Source organism: Marmota marmota, unplaced genomic scaffold (assembly GCF_001458135.2).
Source record: "Marmota marmota marmota unplaced genomic scaffold, marMar, whole genome shotgun sequence".
Taxonomy (NCBI): domain Eukaryota; kingdom Metazoa; phylum Chordata; class Mammalia; order Rodentia; family Sciuridae; genus Marmota; species Marmota marmota.
Genome location: NW_026000082.1, coordinates 24,974,303 through 24,999,071, shown reverse-complemented (window position 1 = coordinate 24,999,071; position 24,769 = coordinate 24,974,303). Strand labels below are relative to the sequence as shown.

The 24,769-nt window shown below is 38.6% G+C and overlaps 1 protein-coding gene across 31 annotated transcripts in view; it reads left to right on the top strand.

Moving 5' to 3' along the window:
• Positions 1–24,769, top strand: part of Macf1 (microtubule actin crosslinking factor 1) — a 334,558-nt gene that overhangs the window by 126,042 nt on the left and 183,747 nt on the right. For 7 of the 31 annotated variants that reach the window (XM_048815714.1, XM_048815707.1, XM_048815706.1 and 4 more), the window contains 3 exons: positions 6,520–6,609; positions 10,296–10,373; positions 12,428–12,520. In XM_048815714.1, the coding sequence (XP_048671671.1) occupies positions 6,520–6,609; positions 10,296–10,373; positions 12,428–12,520 (261 nt within the window). Of the gene's footprint in view, positions 1–6,519; positions 6,610–8,001; positions 8,098–10,295; positions 10,374–12,427; positions 12,521–19,417; positions 23,958–24,769 lie in introns of those variants that run through there. The other 24 variants (XM_048815705.1, XM_048815708.1, XM_048815709.1 and 21 more) reach the window with 7 other exon arrangements.

Genomic DNA, 24,769 nt, shown 5'->3' with positions numbered 1-24,769 from the left:
GTTATTTTCTTTTGTTGAAGGATTTTTTTTTTTTTACTGTTTAATATTGTTGATAATATGTCATTTTGACCCATCAAGCATAGAAGCCTTGTAGAGGGAAAAAGCACAACTGGGAATAAGGAGATAGTTACTTGGACTCAATTCTTGACACTTCTGCACTAAACGATCTTACACAAGTTACTTAACTTCTTTAGGCAATGATTTTCTCATATGTAAACCAAGTGCATTAGAGCTAAGTAATCTTTAAAGTCTCCTTGGGCTCAGATTCTTATTTCAAGAACTTAAGTGTAATTTATTCCTTTTGTTAAAGCCATCTAGAAACTAAGGGAATTGAGTTTTCCTTGCTTATTGATATGTGGGGATTGGGATTGATTGGCCTAGGTTAGGATAGACTTAGTCTCTCAAAATTTGACTGTCCGGGGCTGCAGTTGTAACTCAGTGGTAGATTACTTGCCTAGCATGTGTGAGGTACTGGGTTTGATCCTTGGCACCACATAAAAATAAATAAAATAAAAAGTATTATGTTCATCTATGACTGGAATTCTGTTTTAAAATTTTGAACATCCACTATTTTTTTTTTTTTTTTTTTTTTTNNNTTTTTTTTTTTTTTTTTTTTTTTGTACCAGGGATTGAACCCAGGGGTGTTTAAAACTAAATCACATCCCCAGCTCCACCCCTTTTTGGAAACAGGGCCTCACTAAATTGCTTAGGACCTTGCTGAGTTGCTGAGGCTGGCTTTTAACTTGTGATCCTCCTGCCTGAGCTCCCAAGACGCTGGGATTATAGGCATCTGCCACCATGCCTGCTGATCATCTACTAATTTTTGAAATAACTTTTTTGAGATTTAATTAATGTCATATAAGCCACCCATTGAAAGTATGCTATTGAGTAACATTTAGTATAGTAACATAGTTGTACAAACATCACCACAATCATTTTTACAACATTTTGTCACCCTCAAAGAAACCCTGTTCCCCCTAGCCATTACCTCTAGTCTCCCTATAGGCTCTGCTTACTTGTAGGCACACCAGTCTACTTTGTGTCCCTATAGATTTACCTGTTCTGGATATCCCATAAAAATGGAGTCATATAATATGTGATCCTTTGTAACTGACTTCTTCTGAGCTACATTCCCAGCACTTTGAATTTTTTATTTTTGAGACAGGGTCTTGTTAAGTTGCCAAGGCTGGCTTTGAACTTGTAATCCTCCTATAACAGTGTTCTAAGTCACTGGCACAGGTGTGTGCCACTGCATCTTTTTTTTTGTTTGTTTGTTTAAATAACTGACTTCTTTCACTTAGTAAATGTTTTTAAGGTTCATCCATGTTGTAGCATGTATCAGTATTTCATTTCTCTTTGTTGCTGAATATTCTTCTTGGCTGTTAATGCTCCTGTGAACATTGATTTACAAGTTTTTGTCTGGACTCATGTTTAGTTCTCTCAAGTAATATACCTAGAATAGAATTACTAGACCATATGGTAGCCTGTGTTTAGCCTTTTGAGGAACCACAGTAGCTGTACCATTTCACATTCTGCAAGAAGTGTGTGAGGGTTCCAGTTTGTCTACATCCTCACTAACCCCACTGTATGTCTTTTTTATTATAGCCATCCCAGTAGGAGTTATCTTTGTGGTTTTGATTTATACTTTATTTATGGCTAATGATACTGATCATATTTTTATGTATTTATTAGTTATGTGTAGTTGGAGACATTCACTAATTTTAATAGCAATTCTCTCTCTCTCTCTCTCTCTTGCTTCGCAGTGCTAGAGATTGAACCAAGGGCTTTGTGCACACTAGGCAAAGTGGTCTACCACTGAGCTACATTCTTAGCCCTTAACAGTGACTTTCTTGGGAAGTACAAACAGGGAAGGTCTTGAATAGTTAAAAGTTTTCACTTCTTTTATTTGTTGACAGAAGAACTTGATTATATTTATATTGATGCTTCTTTTTTTTTAAGAGAGAGAGAGAGAGAATTTTAATATTTATTTTTTAGTTTTCGGCGGACACAACATCTTTGTTTGTATGTGGTGCTGAGGATCGAACCTGGGCCGCACGCACGCCAGGCAAGCGCGCTACCGCTTGAGCCACATCCCCAGCCCCTATATTGATGCTTCTTAAGCACTTTTCGCTTCACTTGGTGTCTGACTCTAAAACTTACGATACCTAGTCTCCTGGATTTTCTTTTAAGAGATTTGTGGAAAACCTTAGAGGCAAGTATGCATGTGTAGAGGAAGGGACTTTAGACATGTATTGAGTTCTTTGGGCCATTCAATAGCTGTATGGTTTTGGGATGTTAATCGAACTCATCTTTGCATTTAAAAAATTGCTGACATAGAAGCATCAGTAAGTATGAGCTGGTTCTGTACCTTTCTCTGGGTAGAACTGGGTCCAGTATGCTTTGGAAACAGAATACTGTTCCGTGTTTTGGGACATTCTCCAGGAAAAATGTCTCTCCATATTCCCCTCCCTCATCATCTCTGTACCTTTCTGTTTTTGTTTTTTTTTCATAAACATTTGGTTATTACGGTCAAAGATTGAGAGACATAATAAACTAGTATTCACCTAAATTTCTTATATGTTTGAATTTTGCTATTACAGTTGTAAAACAAAACTGAAATTTTTTTAGAAGGAGCTATTGAGAACTTGATGTGAAATTAACTTTACATTTAAAGGTAACTCCTTTTTCTTTTTAGTACCTGGTGGTGTTTCACTTTCTAGTGGTAACATGGTGCTACTTGGTTTTTAAGCCCTATGTAAGTTATTTAAATAATTATTCACTGCTCACTCCCAAGTTTTATACCACATTAAGGTCTTATCTATCAAAACCAAATTTGTCTTCCTGTCTGCCCCCCATTTATAAAGAGTTTTTTCAAAATAAGCAAAAACAAAACAAAAAACCTTAAACACTGCAGGGGAATCCAGGAAAGGTGGCACACACCTATAGTCCCAGCTACTTGGGAGGCTAAAGCAGGAGGATGCGATGAGCCCAGGAGTTTGAAACCAGCCTGGGCAGCATAGTGAGATCCCATCTTCCAAAAACAAGCAGAGGAATCACATATGTCACATAGTGTACTGGTTCCCTTGAGTAATGAAAAGAAACAAGATTGTATAATTCATGGCTTCAGGTATATGTGTATGTTATTTATTGCAATAATACCTAACAAGGATGGTGAAATTTGTTTAAAAAAAAATTCCTTATTTGACTTAGTTGTCTCTTCTCTTCTTAACCTTTAATATCAAGCATTTAATATTTTCTAACCTTTTAAAACCTATCACTCATTTATTTATAAAATTATTTCCATTGTACCATTCTCTTATTTTCATAAAAAAAGGAAAGTTTTTTAAAAGTTAGAGCTTTACAGTTATATATAGTAGTTGGGTTCATCCCAATGAATTCATACATGCATGGAATTTGATTTCCTTTCATGATACCCCCCCTCAATCTCCTTCCCCTTTCCCGTTCTCCTTCTGCTATACCAGACTGTCTTGCTCATCTATTAATTTATATTTGATTTTTTTTTCTTTTGGGTTACACATGATAGTAGAGCCTATTCTTTCTATTTTTGCATTGAGATGAGGTTCCCTGACATATATTTATATATGCATTAACATGACAAAAGGAAACTTTTTTACTTATTTGTGGGAACATTAAACAATCATTTCTTAGTCTTCATCCTCTTTGACCTCTGCTTTTGCATTTAGTACTGCCAATCATCCATGCCTTGATTACATTTTTCCTTCTACCTCCTTCCCTGCTCCTGTTGTCCACCTCCCTCCCTTTGTTGATTGCTTTACCATCTCCTAATTCTGTGTATTCCCTAAGGCTCATTCCTTAGTGCTGTGCTCTTCTTTCTTGACCCTAACCCAGAAAATCCAACATTTCCCAACTGTAGCTAGCCCTCTGTGCATATGACTTCTAAACTTATTGACCCAGATTGAATTCTGGGTATTTCTAGCTGCTTCAAGAATATTTCCAGGGCTGGGGCTATAGCTCAATGGCAGAGCACTTGCCTAGCATGTGTGAGGCACTTGGTTCGATCCTCAGCACCCCATAAAAAAATAAAATAAAGGCATGCTGTTCATTTGCAACTATAAAAAAATAAAAAGAAAAAAAGAACATTTCCATTTGTAGCTCCTTCACTGTCATTTTGAATTCCACATATTTCAAATTGAACTTCTCAAATCGGCTCCCCTTCCAACCCTCATGACTGCTTATTTCTGTTAGTGATGCACTATACTTGTTCTACACTGAAAGCTTGAAACATTGAACCCAATTGAGGGAGGATGTTGAAAACTTTGAGCCAAATATTAAATTTTTAGCAATTTTGTAAGTTGGTTGCTAAACACAGCCATTATTAAAAATTAAATCTATAAACTTACATTTAAATTATGTTTAAAATAAAAGTAATAAATGCTCAAAGCTCTTCACTTCATAATTATTTTACTGCGCATTGTTTTTTCTGTTTTCTATGCTCTTGAGATTAATTATGTCTATTGATAGAAATAGTATATAAAGGTGTGCTACTGTACATTTCTTCTCAATGTCTTACCTTGAAATTGGTTGTGGCAGGAGTATTTATACCATGGAAATCAGCAAATGCTGAAAGCTGAGCTAGGTATCTAGTCTAGTTCATTGTCTAGACTTAAGAAAGTGATGGAGAAAGTGTTATATTGCAGGTTAAACTTAACAGTGTTCATGTCTAGAGCTAATACAACATTCTTTCACTATTTGAAAACTATGATTCAATTCGTCATGAACCATTTTCTCCAGCTGAATAATCTACCTGTGACCTTCTTCTTCCTTTACACACAACACATACTATGTATTTCCACTTTTCTACCTAGTCTTGTGTATTTTTCCATCTTTTTACCAAAATATTGGCTCATCCTCTAAGTTCCATCTCATCCAGGAAGTTTTCCCAGATTTTCCAGCCTTTGTTTTTTCCAATTCCTATTCTGCTTTGAGTGCTACATTGAATATCATAATTGGGAAGTAATTAGTGGGATATAGTGGTGCATGCCTGTAATCCCAGCTACTTAGGAGGCTGAGGCAGGAGGATTGCAATCTTGAGGCCATCCTCTGCAGCCTAGTGAGACCCTGTCTCAAAATTAAAAATAAAACAGGCTAGGGAGGTAGCTCAGTGGAATAGTATTTGCAGTTTCCTGAGTTCAAGCCCTAGTGCCCCCAAACAGAAAAAAGAACTATAGTTTTCCATTGAAATGTAAAAATCCCAAATCCCAGCCTGTGCTTGAAAAATTATAGTAACTAGAAATCCATTACTTCTGAAAGTAGCCTTTTCTATTGTCTAGAAAATTACTTATGTTAAAAAGTATATTCATCCCATTTTCACTAGTCCTGTGATTCTGTATTGTGAGCATCACTTGGTGAGTTGTTGCTAGACTTGTAAAGAATCAAGTCTTACTTAGCTTACAGCTTAATGACCAAGCTTCTCAGAGCCCAGCTTCTTCAGTTTATTCTGCAAAATGGGGTAATAAATGAATTTCACAAGGCAGTAGTGTGAATTAAATAAGTAAAACTTGATTGTGGCTGATCATAAAGCGTAGTAGTTGATGGCAAAGACTCTAAAATCAGAGAACCTAAACTGAGGCCAGTTTTCCCACTTGGTGACCTTGGGAAAGTTATTTAACTTTTTTGTATCTTGTTTCCTCATGTCTAAAATAGGAATAATAATAATAATAATAATAATAATAATAATAATAATAATACCTTACAGATGTGTGGGATAGTTAACACATAAAATATTTATTAAAAATTAAATCTATAAACTTACATTTAAATTATGTTTAAAATAAAACAGCCACACCTTTCTCCAAAGTGAGATCTGTTTTTCTATAGTCTTAGTTATAAAATTGTAATTAAGTTTTCCTACAAGGAAAATAATTCCCAAATTCACTATTAGAAGCATTTAGTAAGAGAGGGGTTAAATTGGAGGTACATCCCATGAAACATTGGACCTAGCATTTACTTTCTTTTCCAGCACTTGGAAAGGTTTTCCCGACACCAACTGGACTCATCTGTCCTTCATTAGCCATCCGATTACATTTTGACCCATAGTAATTCCTGAGATATTTGTGGATAATTAAGACTTCCCATTTCTTTTTTTTAATATTTTATTTTTTCGTTGTAGATGGACACAATATCTTTATTTTATTTTTATGTGGTGCTGAGGATTGAACCTAGGCCCCTGCACATGCTAGGCAAGCGCTCTACAGCTAAGCCACAACCCCAGCTCGACTTCCCATTTCTTTATCCATACTTTGTAGAATACTTTTCAGTGTTGCTTAGTGTACGTAATAATTTTGGCTTCAATTTAAAACACACATACACATCTTTGGTAGCATTTCATATGTATTTTACCTCTACTGAGAATTCTGAATTTTATTTTTGCTTCCAGTTTCAAAAATTTTAATTTGTTTTTACCTAGAACCAGAGATTCTGAGGTGGATAATAAAATGATTCCAGATCAAATAACAGTCTGTTCACTTTCTTTCACAGGTCCGCAAGCACATCAATGATTTGTATGAGGACCTGCGGGATGGCCATAACCTGATTTCTCTGTTGGAGGTACTCTCAGGCATCAAACTGGTGAGCTTCTCCTTTCTTGTTGAGTGCTGGGCAGTGGCCCAGGTGTTTGGAGTTTTTTTTTTTTTTCCAGTTTATCTCACTTTCTCCCTTGGATGATTCATTGAGTCTCACAGATAGGGAGAGGTGCTGAAGTTGATGTCTGAGCATAGCCCTGGAGAGCAGCTCGTTTGGGCTTCTTGGATAATTAAATATGGCTGCCTTAAATATAGCTTGTGGGAAACACCTTCCTGTGTGAAGGCAGATCCTGACTGCTAATCATTCTTACACTTGCTTTATTTTTGAGGGCTCAGAATAACTCACTTGTGGTCTCATTGTTTCATATATTTGAGCCTAATGGAAGCAAGTGCTCCCAAGTGGCTCACATTCTTTTTCTAGTGTCATAGACAATGCAGTTTTCATTTGGATAAGCCCAGGGTTGAATATTGGAAACATCTGTTGGTAAAGAGAACCAAAGAGCGCCCAGCTCTAGTAGTCTGTGAATCCCACCCATTCACTGTCTTTGGTGATTTCTTAGTCATTGTTATGTTTAAAAAATAGACTTTGGCACATTAGATTTTACAGCTTCAGTGATATTTAGCTCCTTGTAGGATTGGGGCTTGGCTTCCCTTGGGTCTTTTGTTTTGGTTTCCTTTTTTTTTTTTTTTTTGCCTGTAATGCAATTTTTTTATTATTATTTATCAATTTATCTATTTATTGAAGTATTGAGGATTGAATTCAGGACCTCGTTCATGCTAGGCAAGTGCTGTACCATAGGGCTACACCCCACCCCAATTTTATACTTTTAGTGGCCAAAATTGATAGAGGCTTTTATTGGCATAGTTTGCACATGTAATTCTGGTTCTCTTTTGGCCCTCATTTGCAAGTCTAATTAGTAATCAAAATTTCATTTTCACTGTGATGGACTTTATTCTTCACTTAAAATTAAATTTTGGACAATAGGCTGGTATATTTGATGAATTTATAGTGAATTTTATTGGAAAGTGGTCCCCTTTGGTAGCATTGCTTACAAAACAGATTTAAAAACTCCAATCTAATTTCTTTTCCTAATCTTTGAAAATTTACAATTATTTGTGGAGATATTCATTGGATATCATCTTTTCACCAAAACCCACCAAGATATCTCTTTCACTGTAATTCTCATTGTTTCTTTCTCCCTTATTGAGAGGGTAGGTGGCAATGGAGAATTGAAGATGTGTTTTAACTTAAGGAATGTTTGGTGTACCAGCTCTGATCTTGATTTGGTTTTGTATCTCTTTTGATGGTGGGGGAGGGTATTTTTTTTTTTAATTTATTTTTACTTTTTTTTTTAAATGTTGCATTTATTTCCATTTCATCTTTGTGTTGTGAATTTCCTGTTCCTTTGTGTGTCTTTGCCTTGGTTGGTGGTCAAAGGAGCCAGCAGGGCTGAAGACCCTCCGTCTGGTGAGCATGCCCTCCTGGCGCCATACAAACATCGAGGAGCAGGAGGAGGAAGATGATGATGATGTAGTAGGTCCTCCTGCGGGTGCTAGCATCCCAGCTGGCACTGCTGGCACTGCAGGGCCATCAGAGAGTCTGAGGTTCTCTAGGTCTCCAAGTAGCTCAGTCACCAGTTGCTGCCTTCTCTTTCCACTTGGGAATTTGGATCCCAAAGAAAGTGGCTGAACCTAATTATGCCTCTTGCCACTGTTAGATGATCCTGGAGTGGGAATTGTTTCGCTTAGCTGAGAATGGTTGGCACAAAAAGAATCCTGGTGTTTGGAGGTGTCAAGTCCCTTTGTGACCTGGAGACCCATAGCTTTCTGATGGCCTGTGTTGTCTGAATACACATTGCAGTCCAAATTGTGAAAAGTTTAGTTGACAGCATGACAGTTAATTAATTGCTCTCAGCTCCAGTCTAGACTAACTGGTACTGTCTTTCCACCTCTCTGGCCTCTAGGTTCTCACCATACACCATTCCATTTGTTTTCAAAACAGCCTGTTGTTTGCAAACTCACTGCATGGACATATTCTGGCCTTGGTCAATAATATCTTAGTTGGCTGTAGAGGACAGAGATTTAACTTGCATGTTCTGAGACTACTTGTTTTGAGTGGAAGATACATTAGAAGTCAAGATTAGAATGTGTAGAAGAAGGTTGTTTTTTTTTTCCTCATAGATCCCAAATAATAACCCATAATCTTTCTCTAGAAATAGGGATTAGACAATATCCCAGTTCCCTGTCCTCTTAAAAGTCATATTTTGACTTCATTTATCTCTCTTTCCCATTCCTCAGAATCTTGTTTTGCAATCTCTGTCATGTTTTAAGCTGTCTGCACAATTAGTTTAGCTGAAGTGACTAAGAAGAGGTTCTTGCTAAAAAGGTGTTTCTTAAACCTTTGACTTAATAAGTTATCCTATTGCCCAGAGAGGCCTCGGCATCTCTGTAGGTTATGCTATTTGGGGAATGTTGCTTGGAAGTGTTGGAGGGTGCCTAGAGAGATACTTCAATCTTTATCTTCCCTTTTTGCAAAAGGAAACCTGGGGCAACATTCCCTTTAGGCAGATACTCAGCACAGCCATCTTATATTTTTTTCAGCCTTTAATTAATACTAATTTGATATTTACAGATGAAGTAGGAATTACCTAGTAAGTTTTAATCCTACTTTTAGTAAAATAAAAGCAACATTGGGAAGAGAGCAAAAGAAAATGTTCATTGGCAGATAGCCATTCCTGCACTACTCATTGGCAAACAGACTTTATTTATTTACTGTCCATAGGTAATAATTGATCCAGAGGTACCAGGTGGAGAGGACTTCTCTCCCTGGGCTGTATGACATATAAGATTGAGTACAGAAAAGAACTTTCTTTGGGTTAATTATGTGGAATAACCCTCACCATCAAGATTTTATTTGTTCTGGTTATTTCATGCTGGAGTAAAGAGTGGTTTCCCTCCAGTGAGACCCATCACCCTGGGAAATTGATTACATCCTGATTTTTGTCTCCTGTTTTGAATTTTTTTTTTTAAGAGAGAGAGAGAATTTTTTAATATTTATTTTTTAGTTTTCGGTGGACACAACATCTTTATTTTATTTTTATGTAGTGCTGAGGATCGAACCCAGCGCCCCACGCATGCCAGGCGAGTGCACTACGGCTTGAGCCACATCCCCAGCCCCTATTTTGAATTTTTTTAAAAACTTTTTTTTTTTTTTTAGGATGTATAATGCCTCATTGCTTATAGTTAAGACATTGACTCCTCCAGTCAAGCTCCTTTGGCCTGGTTTGTAGTAAGGTTGGCTCCATCCACTACTGTGCAGTATGCAGTTAGGCCTTCTGTCTTTTCCCTTCAGGGTTTAACTGTGATTTTGGGAGCCACAGAGCTACAGTCTTTGTTCCCATTAACTTCACATACAGTGTCAAGCTGTGGCATATATGAACATAGAAGAACCTATAGAGAAGCTGCAGCACTGATTCAGCATTAGTGGTCAAACAGGATTGTGTGTTTGTGAGGTGCATAGTGGTGCACAAGGCATTTGGGGTGGGGTTGGGGCACACAAAGCCTGGTGAAACACACACAGGTTCTGCTTTTAAGGGTGCTTTAATGTAATCCTCCCACACCTGGCTTCAGCCATGAGGAATTCTTGAGTGATCTTTTATTCCTTGAAATGAAAGAGGAAGGAGTATGTGTGGGTAAATTGGTAAAATTAACACCCCTTTTCTTTATTTGCAGCCCCGGGAGAAGGGCAGGATGCGTTTTCACAGGCTACAAAATGTGCAGATTGCCCTGGACTTCCTAAAGCAGCGACAGGTAAGACCATTCATGCTTTCCCCATTCTGCTGGGGAAAGTTGACATTGTATCTGAATTAAGAATGTTCGCATGCCACTAGTAAAAATGACAAATCTGACTGAGCCAATTCTGAGTCTTAACTTGCAGATTAGCAATTTTATTGTGGTTGAATAAATTATTCAGTAGTCGTTATATAAAACTTGTGACCTTCTTGAGAGGGACAGGTTTGTGAACAAGAATACTAAAGATGGAACCCTGTGGGCCCACCATAATTGGGGTTCAAAATGAAGATGAAACTCAACCCAGCAAAGAAGATGGGAAAAAATGTGTAGCATCACAAAATACTACATTGTCATGAAAACAGAACAAGGGAATGGCCTGAATGCTACATCAGGCCTGAGATAAAGGTTTTAGCTGTTACTCAGTGGTGGCTTAAAAAAATGGTTTTAATAAAGTACAAAATTATAGCAGACCTAGGAGGGACAAAGAAGTTTTTTTCCTTTCTTAGAAAAGGAAGACAACATATTTTTAGATATAAGAGGAGAAGCCAGTGAAGAGAATAAGATTGAAAATGAAGGTGAGGAGATGAAGTCATAGAATGTTAGCTGTAGGGGTACCTTATAGATCTACTTGTCAGTTTATTCATGTTATAGATAATGAGATTGAGATCTGGACAGCTGAATGACCTGCCCCAAACCATACCAGTTAGAGCAGACTTTAATTGGTAGTTCTCCTGACATGTGGGCTAGTGCATCTCCCCTGTCCATGCTGGGTTCTGCATACCTTCCTTCCTCCCATTGTTTCCTAATTGATGGAACCAAGTTCAGAAATTGAGGGATGAGAATCAGAACAGCTGTAAGGCGTGATTAACATTGGAAAGAAAAGAAAAGTGACTCTTGTTCTTAGATGTAGGGAGGACAGAAAAAGGGATGAAAATACAGAGATGGCTTGTGGTGGGGAGAAAGATGAATGAGAGAGCCAGAGGATTCATCTCCTTAGAGTGAGCAGTATGTAAGAGATTTTTTGGTAAAGCTGGGGTTGCCAAGCAACAGCAAGGGTCAACATGACATTAAATAGTTTGCATATTTTTGGAGTCAACTCATTTTTGTTAGTCTTATCAGCAGTTCTTCTTAATTTGGGAAATTGCCTTTCTGTGTGCTTCCACAGTAATTTCTAAAACAACATTTATCACTTTATTGTTATTTCTCTCTCCCAGTGAACTTTGTGAGGGCAGGAAACATGATTTTATTGAACATTGTAATTTTAGCACTCATCATAATGAATAGTCCCTAATTGACATTTAATAAAGTATTTGTTGAAAATAATAAATTAAACGTAGTAGAAATGGAGGTTGCTGAAGCATTTAGGGCACTAGCAGAAGCAGCTTTGAAATGTCTATGTGTGGGATTAGAGGAGTCCTGAGGGGCCTTAATGGACAAAGTAAGAAGAATTAATTAGTGTGGGGTGCGGTGGCACATGCCTGTAATCCCAGCAGTTTGGGAGGCTGAGGCAGGTGGATCTCGAGTTCAAAGCCAGCCTCAGCAAAAGTGCGGCACTGTCTCTAAATAAAATACAAAATAGGGCTGGGGATGTGGCTTAGTGGTCGAGTGCTCCCGAGTTCATTCCCCAATATACCCCCTCTCCCCACCAAAAAATAAGCTAAATATATACCATATGACCCAGTATTCCTACTCTCCGGAACTTGCCTTACAGAAATGAAACCATATGTTCCCACAAAATCTTGTATGTGAATGTTGGAGCTTTATTCATAATTGCCCCAAACTGGAAACAACCCATAAGTCCTTCAGTGGATGAATAAGCACATGATAGTATGTCTATACAATGGAATACTTTAGGAGTACAATAGGGTTTAACTACAAAGCAGGGGCAGCACAAGGGACTTTTTTGGGGGCATAATAGAACTGTTTTGTGTAGTGGTTACATGAATCTGCATATGTGTTAACTCATAGAATCTGGTACCAAAAAATAAATTAACTATATGTCAATAATGAAAATATGTAAAAATAAAATAAAAAAGTCTCAGCTCTGAGACTGACTTTTCTTTCTTTTTCAGGTGAAGCTAGTGAATATTCGCAATGATGACATCACAGATGGCAATCCCAAACTGACTCTGGGCCTGATCTGGACCATTATTTTGCACTTCCAGGTAGAGTCTGTGAAGTTTGGGGTTCCTGTTGCTTGGTTTGGACACAGCCTAGAAAGTTGCACTACCTTCTGAGGCAGAATGGAGGTGTCCTTCTCTGTGGGTAGGAGTTGGAAGGAGAATTAAGATTGGCTTGGAGACAAGCTTTACCCTAGAATTTTCTAATTATTTGCATGATGAAGTGGAGGAATTTTTCACCAATTTGTGGTTTGGCCTATTCTTGGCAGTCTGGTTATTAGAAGTCTATTTGTTCAGCTAATTAAAAAAAAAAAAAAATTTAAGGGACTCAGAGTATGAGGTGGGGAGAGATGTTGGTTTTATACTTTATTTATTTATTTTTTTGTAGTTGTAGATGGACAGAATGCCTTTATTTTTATGTGGTGCTGAGGATCGAACCCAGTGCCTCATGTATGCTAGGCAAGCGCTCTGCCACTAAGCTACAGCCCCAGCCCCTTGATACTTTAGAGAAGTGGCACAGAGGTGCCTAATCCTGCTTGGATATAGACTTTTCATTATCTCTAATGATCTTTGAACAAATCTGGTTAAATGTAGCACCTTAGTAGCTAGGTTTGTATATGTGCTTGTAAGCACAGCCTCATAGTACATCCACAAACAGTGGTCATTTGGCCTTCCTGTTGCTCTTCCGTCCTAAAATGAGAAATCCTTTTAAAGTCTGAGTTGCTACAGGAAAAGAAAGCTCAGTTTTTTTTTGTTTTTTGTTTTTGTTTGTTTGTTAAAGAACATCACTATTTTTATAAACAGACTTCTTTTAAGTTACTCTAAGCCTGACTAATCAAAGTAATTTCTCAGAAAGCTCTCCAATACCCCAATTGCTACACACTAAGGTGATGGATTAAAGGGAGCACTCCTTCAGTAGTTGGGAAAAGGCTAGTGAATAATTTAAGGTACTGACTCCCAACAGTACGGCCAATGTGACCCCCTATTTGGAGAGTTACTGCCACCTTCTGGTTGAAGGCAGAACAGCAGGTGTCTCAATTCCTAAGACGCTAAAGAAAATTCTGAGAACAGTTTTGTTTCTTGGGGTTCTGGTTTGGAGCCAGTGCTATCACTCTTCAGCATGGTTAGGGTTAGGAATGTGTGAATGTATTTTTATGGAATCACAGGGTGTCTTCAGGCAGGCTTTACGTATATGCAGAACCAGGAAGATGAAGTTGGTGAATGTGCCCTGGCAGGATGGGAACACAAATTTTATTGGGCTTTCATGGAGGACTAGAGTTACCCCCTTGGATTTCTTTTCTGTTTGTTTGTTTGCTACTGGGATTGAATCAAAGGGCATTTTGCTGAGCTACATCCACAGTCCGTCCGTCCATCCGTCTATCTATTTATTTATTTGCAGGGACTTGCTAAGTTGCCCAGGCTAGCCTCAAACTTGCAATCCTGCATCAGCCTCCCAAGTTGCTAGAATTATATGCATGTGCCACCATACCTGGCACTCTCTTGGAATTCTTTTTTTCTTTCTTTCTTTTTCAAAAGGACATTTCTTTTTCTTTCTTTTTATTTTAAAGACGTTTATTTTTTATTTATTTTTATGTGGTGCTGAGGGTTGGACCTAGTGCCTCACATGTGCCAGGCAAATGCTCTACTACTGAGCTACTGCCCCAGCCCCCTCCCTTGGAATTCTTTGTTGTTGTTGTTCTAATTAGTTACACATGACACTAGGATGCATTTTGACACATTATTCATAATGGAATATAACTTCTCATTCTTCTGGTTGTACATGATATAGAGTTACTCTGGTGGTGTAATCATATATGCACATAGGGTAATAATGTCCAATTCATTCTACTTCCTTCTCCCTTACCCCTTCCCCTCCTTTTACTCCTTCTGTCTAATCCAAGGTACATCTATTTCTCCCTACCTCATCTCCCCATTGTGAATTAGCATTCTCATATCAGAGAAAACATTTGACCTTTAGTTCTTTTTTTTTTAACTTGTTTTAATTAGTTACACATGACAGTACAATGACCTTGACATATCTGTACCTGAGTACACAGGTTGCAGAATCACATTGGTCATACATTCACATATGTACACACTGTAATAATAATGTCTGTTTCATTCTACTTCGATCTTTAGTTCTTTGTGATTGGCTTATTTCACTAAGCATAATTTTCTTCAGCTGCATCCATTTATTGGCAAATGCCACAATTTCATTCTTCTTTAAAGCTGAATAATACTTCATTATGTATATATAACACATTTTCTTTATCCATTCATCTGTTAAAGGGTACCTAGGTTGGTTCATAGTTTAGTTATTGTGAATTGAGCTACTATAAACATTGATGTGGCTATGTCACTGTAGTATGGAATGGAACCACCATTTGACCCAGTTATCCCACTCCCTTGGAATTCTTATCAATAGAGGAGAGTTTTTTAAATTAATTTTTTTTTCTTTTGGCCATACTGGGCATGAACCCAGGAATGCTCTACCACTGAGCTATGGTGCCAATACTTTAAAAAATTTTTTACTTTGAGATAGGGTCTCACTGAGTTGCCAAGGCTGGCCTCAAACTCCATCCTTCTGTCTCAGACTCCTGAGTTGCTGGGTTTACAGGGGTGTGCCACCACACCTGGTGTGAGGAGGGGTTTTTGTTTGTTTGTTTGTTTGTTTATTGGCCATAAACCTGTCCTCACTGTGAGTAACCAAGTTATTCTCCTACCCATGAGGTGATATCCACTGTATTTCTGTTTACCCCGATGACAACTAAGGCCCCATAGAATGAATGCTGAATTGGTTAATTACAACTTTTCTGTGGCAGAGAGGTGGGGGTAGTGGTGTGGTTTTTTTCCTAAACAGCTCCATCAGTAAATTTTTTTTTCTCTCATTAAAAATTTTGTTATGGGGCTGGTATGGTATATCTCTGTGGTAGAATGCTTGCCCAGCATGCTCTAGTCCCTGGGGTCAATCCCTAGCACCACCAAGGAAAAATAATGGCTATGAAAAAATTCAAACATTCATAAAACTAGAGGAATTAGTTTTACAAAGAACTACCATGTATCACTGACCTAGCTCAATAATTATTAACTCATAGTAATTAAGTATTATTTCATCTAAATCCTGATCCATTTCTCAAATCTCAGCTGGTTATTTTGAAGAAAATCCCAGACCTCACATAATTTCATCTGTAAATATTTTAGTGTGTATCTGAAAGAAACAGACTCTTTATCTAAGCAATATCATACCCTAAAAATTAAAACTTTCATAAAATTATCAAATATTCAGATATTCCTAATTGCCTCTTTGAAAAAATTAGTTTTGGGTTTGGATCAGAATCTGAACACAGTTTATCTGTTGTGTTATATTTTTCTCCTTTTCCCCCTTACAGTTAGTTAAAGAAATAAGGTCTATGTCTTAGAAGGTTTATTAAGATCTGTGAGATATCTCCTAAAACTGCCCTCCATCCATTCCTGTGTTGTAATTCCCAGAAAATGGTGGTTTACTGTAGCCCCAGTGCCTAGTTTCCAGGTTAAATTTTTTTGCAATGCTGTGGTATGGTGTGCTTCTGTGAGTGCTGTCAGGTTGCTCATTGTTGCACATCAGAATGTATATAATATCTCTTGTCTTTTTGGTGGGGGATGTTAAGATTGGTAACTAGGTTCAGGTGTTATTAATCGGATCCATTCATCCTATGTTCCCTATTAATGATACATCTAATAGTTTTAGTAGCTACTGATCATCATTTCTAGTTCCATTATTTCATTAGAAGTTGAAAAACAGTGATATACAAATTCTGTTAATCCTTTTTCATTATTTAGTAGGAATACTTCTGTAAGGAAGAACTTTACCTCATCAGCTACCCTGAGGGATAGTTCCTATGGGAAAGCCAAAACAAATGAATCTATCTTTCCTTCTAGTTAGTGTTTAGAATAATTAGTTGACTCCCTAAGATTCTCCAAAGGTAACCAATGAAAGTTTCTGTATTGATCTTTTTTTAAAAAATACTTTTAGTTGTAGATGGATATAATACCTTTATTTATTTATCTGTATGTGGTGCTGAGGATCGAACCCAAGGCCTCATACAAGCTAGGTGAGTGCTCCCCAATGAGCCACAGCCTTGAACTTTGTTTTTTTTTTGTGTGCCTCTACAACTCACGGATTTTTAACAGACCCAATATGTTCCAATCAAATATTTATCATTCTTCCTGATACTCAAATAGCTGTGTCTTTGTCCAGTATGAGCTTTTCAAGTTAACTCTGAATCTTTTGGCATGACCTTATGACTCTTTGATTTCCTTTATTTCTTGTGTGATGAGATGTCCCAAACTCTTTTTGTGTATTTCATGTCTCAAGCCTGAAATTCTGAATTTCTCCAAGGAACCATTTCCTTATTTTTTACCACAATCTGAGTGCTGCCAGGTTCTGCTCATTGTTTCTGGGCTTTTGTGTATGTGTATGTGCAGAGCTAGAGAATACTTGTATATATCTCTTTTTAAAAAATAATGAGTTTATAGTGATATTTCTGATTAAAATGTAGGATTCCAGGGATTTATTTAACTTCTTTGACTTTATATTATTCTTTTTCCCCCTAAACTGAAATTCTTTATTTTAACAACAGTAATGTAATTATTCCCCTTCCATCCACACACAATCATAAATATTGTATATAATCAACATGAATATCAGTGTTACAATTTACAATATGTACGTAGAGGTTTACAATTCTTTGCAGTTCTTTTGTCCTTAAAACATTTTAAAGTCATTTGAAATAATTTCTCTGTTTTGTTAAACCAACAATTCAGTAAACAAGTAGGTTCAGTTATATTCATTTGCTTTCAGTCTTTAGGGATTGCTTTTTTCCCTTTTGTTTTATTTACACTATGTAGATCATTTACATTGTTCCAAAGGGAAATTTAAAAAAGTGAATACTGCCGGGTGTGGTGGAGCATGACTGTAATCCCAGTGGCTCAGGAGGCTGAGGCAGGAGAATCATGAGTTCAAAGCCAGCCTCAGCAAAAGCAAGGTGCTAGGCAACTCAGTGAGACCCTGTCTCTGAATAAAATACAAAATAGGGCTGGGGATGTGGCTTAGTGGCAGAGTGCTTCTGAGTTCAATCCCTGATTACCCCCCCCAGACACCCCCCAAAAATACAAAATGGATTCAGAGATTTAACTTTCATCTCTGCCCCCTCTACTGTTTTTTTCCTTTCTCTATAGTTGTTTTTTTTTTTTATAGTTGTAGATGGACGGCACACCTGTATTTTATTTTTTATATGGTGCTGAGGATTGAACCCAGTGCCTGACACATGTGAGGCAAGCACTCTGCCACTGAGCTACAGCCCCAGCCCATTGGTTGTTTGAAAACACCTTTTAGTTATTCTGTTGATGGTTTATTTTAGAAAAATGCATTTTTATACAACTTAATTTTTTCATAGCTACAAGAACTTCACTAAGATATAATTTATATTCCATAAGATTGACCCATTTTAATTGTTTAATTCATTGCTTTTTATGAACTGTGTAACCATCACCAGAATCCAGTTTTGGGATATTTTCATCATCCCAGTAAAATCCCTCTTGTCCATTTACAGTTATTCCCCACTTCTATCACTAGCGTCAGGTAACCACTAATCCATTTTCTACCTTTTTAGATTTCTCTATTCTGGCATTTCATATAAATGGAATCATATGATTTGTGGTCTTTTATATCTGATTTCTTCCACTTAGCATAACATTTTCGAGTTTCATTCATGTTGTAGCATGTATCAGTACTTCATTTCTTTTCATTGCTGAATAGTGTTCTGTTGTATGGATATATATTTGTTAGTCTCTTCAGGAGTTGATGGACATTTGTTTTTTTTGGGGGGGTACTATTATAAATAATGTTTATGAATATTTTTATAACAGTCTTTATGTTAATGTATGTTTTCATTTCTCTTGTGCACATATCTATCAGCTGTTCTCACCTAGCTCACATGCTATATAATGCCAAACAAATCTGGAGTAGAGCTGTCAAATGTTAGGAGATCAGTAAAATAGTCATTATAGCCAGTTTCTGTTGTTAGTGGTGAAGATGTAGAAGAATGATGTGCATGCAGACGTAGTGGTGGTTGTCATCTCAAGAGAATAGGGTGGTCTGGTTCCAAAATAAAAATTTGCTACTACTCCTGAGACTGGTGGTTTATGGTGTCTAAAATGCTTTAATTATATGCTAAATGGTAGGGTTTCTCTTTTATTTTAAATTTTTACTTATGAAAAGCTCATATACTTTTCTAAGTATGTGATCATGGTATATATATTCATCTTCACAATTAAACAGATTTGTGGGGGATGTACTAAGGGTTGAACTCAGGTCACTTTACCACTGAGCTATATCCCCAACCTTTTAAAATTTTTATTTTGAAACATCTAAGTTGCCAAAGTTGGCCTCAAACTTGTGAACCTCCTGCCTAAGCTTCTCAAGTCACTGGGGATGACAGATGTGCACTACCACACCTGCCTCTAAAGGATACTATCAATCCTTTGTAGTCAGACATTAGTTTTCCAACTTGCAAAAGTATTTTTTTAATATTTATTTTTTAGTTGTAGTTGGACTCAATATCTTTATTTAATTTATTTATTTATATGTGGTACTGAGGATTGAACCCAGGGCCTCATACATGCTAGGCAAGCAGTCTACCGCTGAGCCACATCCCCAGCCCCCACAAAAGTATTTTTTGTTTGTTTGTTTTTTTGTTTTGTTTTGTTTTGTTTGTACTGGGGACTGAATCCAGTGGTGCTTAACTACTAAGCCACATCTCTAGTCCTTTTTTTGTTTGTTTGTTTGTTTTGGATACAGGTCTTGCTAAATTGCTTAGGACCTCCATAAGTTGCTGAGGCTTGCCTTGAACTTGTGATCTTCCTGCTTTAGTCACCCCAGTGACTGTGATTAAAGGTGTGTGCCACTGCACCCTGCTCAAATATTGGTTAAATACAAATGTATATTTAGCATTCTGAACTTTAGGAAAAAAAATCAAAGAGTTCAGATAAAGGGTAGTCTTAACTGGTTGGGCTTGAGGTCTGTATTTTTGTGCACTGTGACATTTAGTGGTTGGCATATAGATGGGATGTCATTCGTGTTTGTGGAATAAATGAATGAATTCTTTTGCTCCAACTCTCTCTATGGAAAATTTGAGGATAATAAATGGTTAACTGGAAAAAGTCATGAAGAGCAGGTATACCCCAAATCAGTTTTCCTAGAAGGCAGCAGGCCATGTGTTTAGAGCCCAGGCTAGATGAGAAAAATTTCCAGGGAAAAGTTCTATGATCAGAGTTAATTTAGGAAAAATATAGAAGCAACCCATAAGAAGGGAAAACAAGCTCCCAAACTTTGGATCTTGGAATATATATCTACTTTCCTTAGAGACCAATCAAGAAAAAAGAGTGTATTTTATATTAAGGTTCCCCTGAGGGCTGGGGATGTCTCTTAACTTTTATCTTGGAAATAATTGGGAAGTAAAGGGAATTACTGTAGATCAGGCATTGAGCTAAGTACTTTATAGACATTATTTCATTAGCCCTCTCTACCATCCCATTAAGTAGGTGGTAGTATCCACATTTTACAGGTAAGGAAACTGAATCACCTACTAAATTGGTTAAACTACTTAGCATCTAAGTTAACCAAGCTGGGAATTTGAACTTAATTCCATGCTACTGAAGTCTCTGTTCCTGTCCTAGACCAGTTTTTCTCCGGAGCAGGAGGAAATGAGGGCCTAATGTGTCTGGCATATGCAGAAATTTACAAAAGATGAGGCTCACAGAAGTAGATATATTAGGCTTCTCAGAACCTTTACAGCAGTAGTAGTCATATTAAGCTACCTAGTCTCTAGCCTGAGATGATCAGTGTTAAGAATTTGGTTTGGGGCTGGGATTGTGGCTCAGTGGTAGAGTGCTCGTTTAGCATGCATGAGGCACTGGGTTCAATCCTCAGCACCACATAAATGTAAAATAAAGATATTGTGTCCACCTAAAAAACTAAAAAATAAATATTTAAAAAAAAAGAATTTGGTTTGCTTGTTATTTCATTTAAAAAATTCATGTTTAGGCCTTGGAGTTTCCAGGTGTGGGGGCATATGCCTGCAATTCCAGCAACTTGGAAGGCTGAGGCAGGAGGATTGCAAGTTTGAGGCCAGCCTCTGCAACTTAGTGAAGCCATGTCTCAAAAGTAAATGAAAGGGGTGGGGATGTAACTCAGTGGTAAATTGCTCCTAGGTTCAATTCCTGGTATGAAAAAAAAAGTTTCCTAGTTCCCATTTTCTTCATTGAAGGTAGCTGCTGAGAGGACTTCATGTTGTAATGTCAGGAGCTTTGTTAATTAAGTGATTTGCTGTCCTGAGTTTTCATGCCCTTTTCCATTTCTTGCTATAGTTTATGATGACCATTAGATGGTGCTTCAGCTTTGCCATCAGCCATCAGGGAAAGGCTTGAAAAGTGCCTTTCTGCTGTAGTCTGCTAGCCCATGGTCAGCCTCAGAAGGTGCTACTTAGGGAGCTGTTGCTTTAGGCCTTCTCAAGCTTTCCTATTGAGGAGGACATAGTTTAAGTGTGCCGGAAAGGTGGCTAGGGCTGTGCTGGTACAACCTTTAGGGCTTACACAGAGCCAGGCTGACTACTTCCTTCTGCTGCTTGGTCTGGATCTTTGTGGTATAGAATAAACAACTGCAGCCAAGTATGGTGGTGGACCTGTAGTCCTATCTACTTTGGAGATTGAGGCAGGATTCTTACTTGCAGCCAGGATTAAAAAAAAAAAAAAAGTTGGGCTTGGGGTTGCAGCTCAGTGGTAGAGCACTTGCCTAGCATGTATACAGCCCTGGGTTCCATCCCCAGCCCTACAGAGGGTGGGGGCAGGAACAAAGAATAGGCAAGAAGCAAACATAACCTCTTCCACTCAATTCAGGGCCCTTTAAGTTGTAGTGTTTTCTAATCTGTCAGATACTATACAGAACAAATCGGGGTGGAGTAATCTAATTGCTATCACAGGGTGATTTTGAGTCCAACTTTTAAAATCGAGTGGACTTCCTTCCTTGTTGCAGCTTGAGAAAAAATCACTTGTGCCTCCTGTCAGTAGTTTCTTTCTCCCAACTGGCAGCTTTCTCCCAAGTATTACCTCTTTTTTGCAGAGTCCAGGCGCCAGTTCAAAATGATAGGGGATCTTTCTGTTTCATTCAACCAAGTATAGAAGGTGACGTAACATACATGGTGTCGAAATGAAAAGTCTCAGGCAGAAGTTCACGTCTGGCTTTGTAACTTACTTGGTATTTAACCTTGGGCACATCAGTCACCTTTCTTGAACCTCAGTTTCTTTACCTGTAAAACATTAAATGATAATTTTGACCTCCCACATAGTTACTGTGACAATTAAATGAGATAATCCATGTATGTAGCTTCATATAGTGACTGGCATATAATAGGTATGCAAAAAAAAATGTTATTAGTGACAACAACCCCATCAATGATTACTGCTGAATGTTTCTGTCATATATTGTTTATTGGAGTTCTCTGTTGTATCTTGAAGCAATATCTTTTCCATCGAGTTTTCGCATATACTCAAAATCAATTTCCAGATGTTATTGGCCTGCAGAATTAACAGATTTTTTCCCCTCTATTTTTAGGGAAAAGGAGGGAAGTAAATGCTACATGAGACTAGATGTTTAAAACCTGTGTTCCTTTTTTTCACTGTGTGCAGTAGGCTCTAGTTTCTCTTTGGGTTAAAATTTGATTAAAATAATTGTATTCTGACCTGAAGAAATGGAGAATTTGTCTATCTTTTGTGATATTTTCCTTTACTGGATACCTTGGTGCAACTATTAAAATCCATTTCATTTCATAGTTTGGGAGCCATAATTGTAGCTTCCCCAGCCCTGGCTCTCCTTGGCCCTTCCCTCCCCTGGCTGGTTGGTACCAGCCGAGCTGGCTTGCTGTTTCCCTCTTTGATATTGTTCTCCTCCTCCTCCTTCCTCCAAGTTACCTCTCTTCCTTTCCCCTCCCTTTTCCATTTACTCTTACATTTCCCCCTCCTCCTCACCCTCCCTAATTTCCCCCCTCCCCTTGTTTCTAGCTCCTTTTTGCTTTCTGTTTGTGTTACTGAGGGCAGTGTTCCAATTACCTCATATTTGGAGAGAGGAAGCTGCAGCCAATCCGGTTTCTGTCTGCTTTTAGGTCAAGTGATTTCTGAACTGCAGTGAGATGCTTTGAATTTGTCTTGTTGCAGCTCTGAGCCTGTAAGATGGCTGTCTGAATCGGCAGCAGTAGCCGCTGGAAGAGAGAGAGAGGCGGGGAGGGAGGGAGAAAGAATTGGAGGGATTGCCGGCATAGTGCATGTTTTTAAATGTGCATAAATCCGATGAAGCCAAGGTTGGGATTTCTCTGGGATCCCAAGACTGGCTTAGCTGCATTTTTGCTGAGATCAGGAGCAGAAAGAAATGGGAAATTCACTGGGGTGTGTTAAGGGGCCGAAAGAGTCAATAGCTGTTCCTGAGAAGGCTCCGGTATCTCCTAAGAAAAGGGTTCGGTTCAAAAGGAAGTGGAGGGGGAAGAAAATCACCACTCCAGAAGCATCTCACGAGGAAGAACCTTTGGAAGGAACTGGAGTCATTAAAGAGACTGAAACCTTAATGAAGTTAACAGCCAGTCTTGGAAAAGAGGACAGAGTGGGAGGGGTAGAGTGTCTCCCCTCAGACATTTTGCTGCGTGAGGACTCAGCCCCCAACTCACAGGTGGGTGATCAGGGGATGATAGTACAGGTGAAGGAGAGATTCCAAGGGGAGATCCAGACTGCTCGTCTTTTGTTAGAGAATGAGTCATCAGTTGCTAGAGGGGTCTGGGATTCCCTGGAAGAGGGGATGACTGTCATTGCTCACCTGCTGGATAACCCAGCCGAAAGGAACTGTGAGAAGTCAGTGAGCCAACTGGTGGAATTTCCGAGGACAGCATCCTGCAGCAGCAGGGCTGTGCTTCTTCCTTTGCAAGGAGAGATTGCGGTGGAGAGAGGAGGTGCTCGGCTTGGATTTCGGTGCAGCACTTTGCCTGGGACAGACTACCCTACTGACACAAGAAATCAAGACCAACTTTCAGAGGGCTGGAGTGTGGGTGGAGGAACCAATAGTATTTTGGGTGTCCCTCAGACAGGTTCCTGGAATGCCAAATGTTCTGTTCCTTCCTCACCACTGGACCAGTCGGGAGGCCCTAGGCACACAGAGCCTGCCCGTTTGGGTCTGGTGCCCCTGCATGGTCCCAAACTGCCTGCTTCTCAGAGTGATTTATCCATCAGTGGCATAACTATGAGCATTTTGCCTTCGTCTTCTGGCTATGGCAGTGATGGGCTGCACTTACATGGGATCCAACCTAAAGATACGGAACCTGAAAAGAGCTCCACATCCTTCTCAGAAGAGGAAACCACCCTTTCTGTGGAAGCAAGCCACAATCCATCATGGGGTCTGGAGGAGGTAGGTGGGCATGTTGAATGGGTAATCAAACCCCAGTTTGGATTCCTGGCCCTAAAACCTACTAAGGTGAAATGTGGTAAGCAGTGAGGATCCTGGTGCTTCTCAAACTCACCCCCTTGTGGGGTTCTGTGAGTTGGCGACTTCCAGGGCTTGGCAAGAAGAATCTATTTTGAGTCTGTCCCTTGATGCTTGAAATCAAGTCTTGTTGTCTCTGGGGAATCCCAGCTTCTGTGTGGCAATGAAGCACAATTTCTCTAGCTATCTGGTGGGTGTATCTTTCAAGGTGCAAAGGTAGATAATCCTTGTCCTCAGGGCATACTGTTTGCCTGCTTTTGGAAGTTATGGAATAACACAGGGAATGACAACTGAATCTCTGAGATGAATGTGGAGAGGGGTGAGGGATGTTGAAGGGGTGTGAGGCAGCTGTCTTCAGAATGCTTGCTTTTCTTCCTGAAAAGTGATGTTCTTACTAGAGCTGGTGCAATCCCCTCCCGAGGAGAAGCATCTAGAGACAGCACTCATTCAGTGTTTGTATGAGAGGAGAGCGCTCATCTTTCTTTGGTTCCTAATTCCGGGATTAGAGGAGGGGGCATGGACTTGTCCAGGGATCATCTGAGAGACAGACAGAGGTAGATTAGGGTAAGTTGAAGATTTAAGACTAGAAAAAGTTTGTTTAGTGATTGAACTTGTTTAGGGCTCTAGCATGTTTTGTTTGTGAAGTTTGTAGGTGAGGGTGGTAGTTGCTGTGAATGTTTCTAAGGGTCAAGACTAAGTGAGAGTTCAAAGATATGAACACTGAGATAAGGACTCAG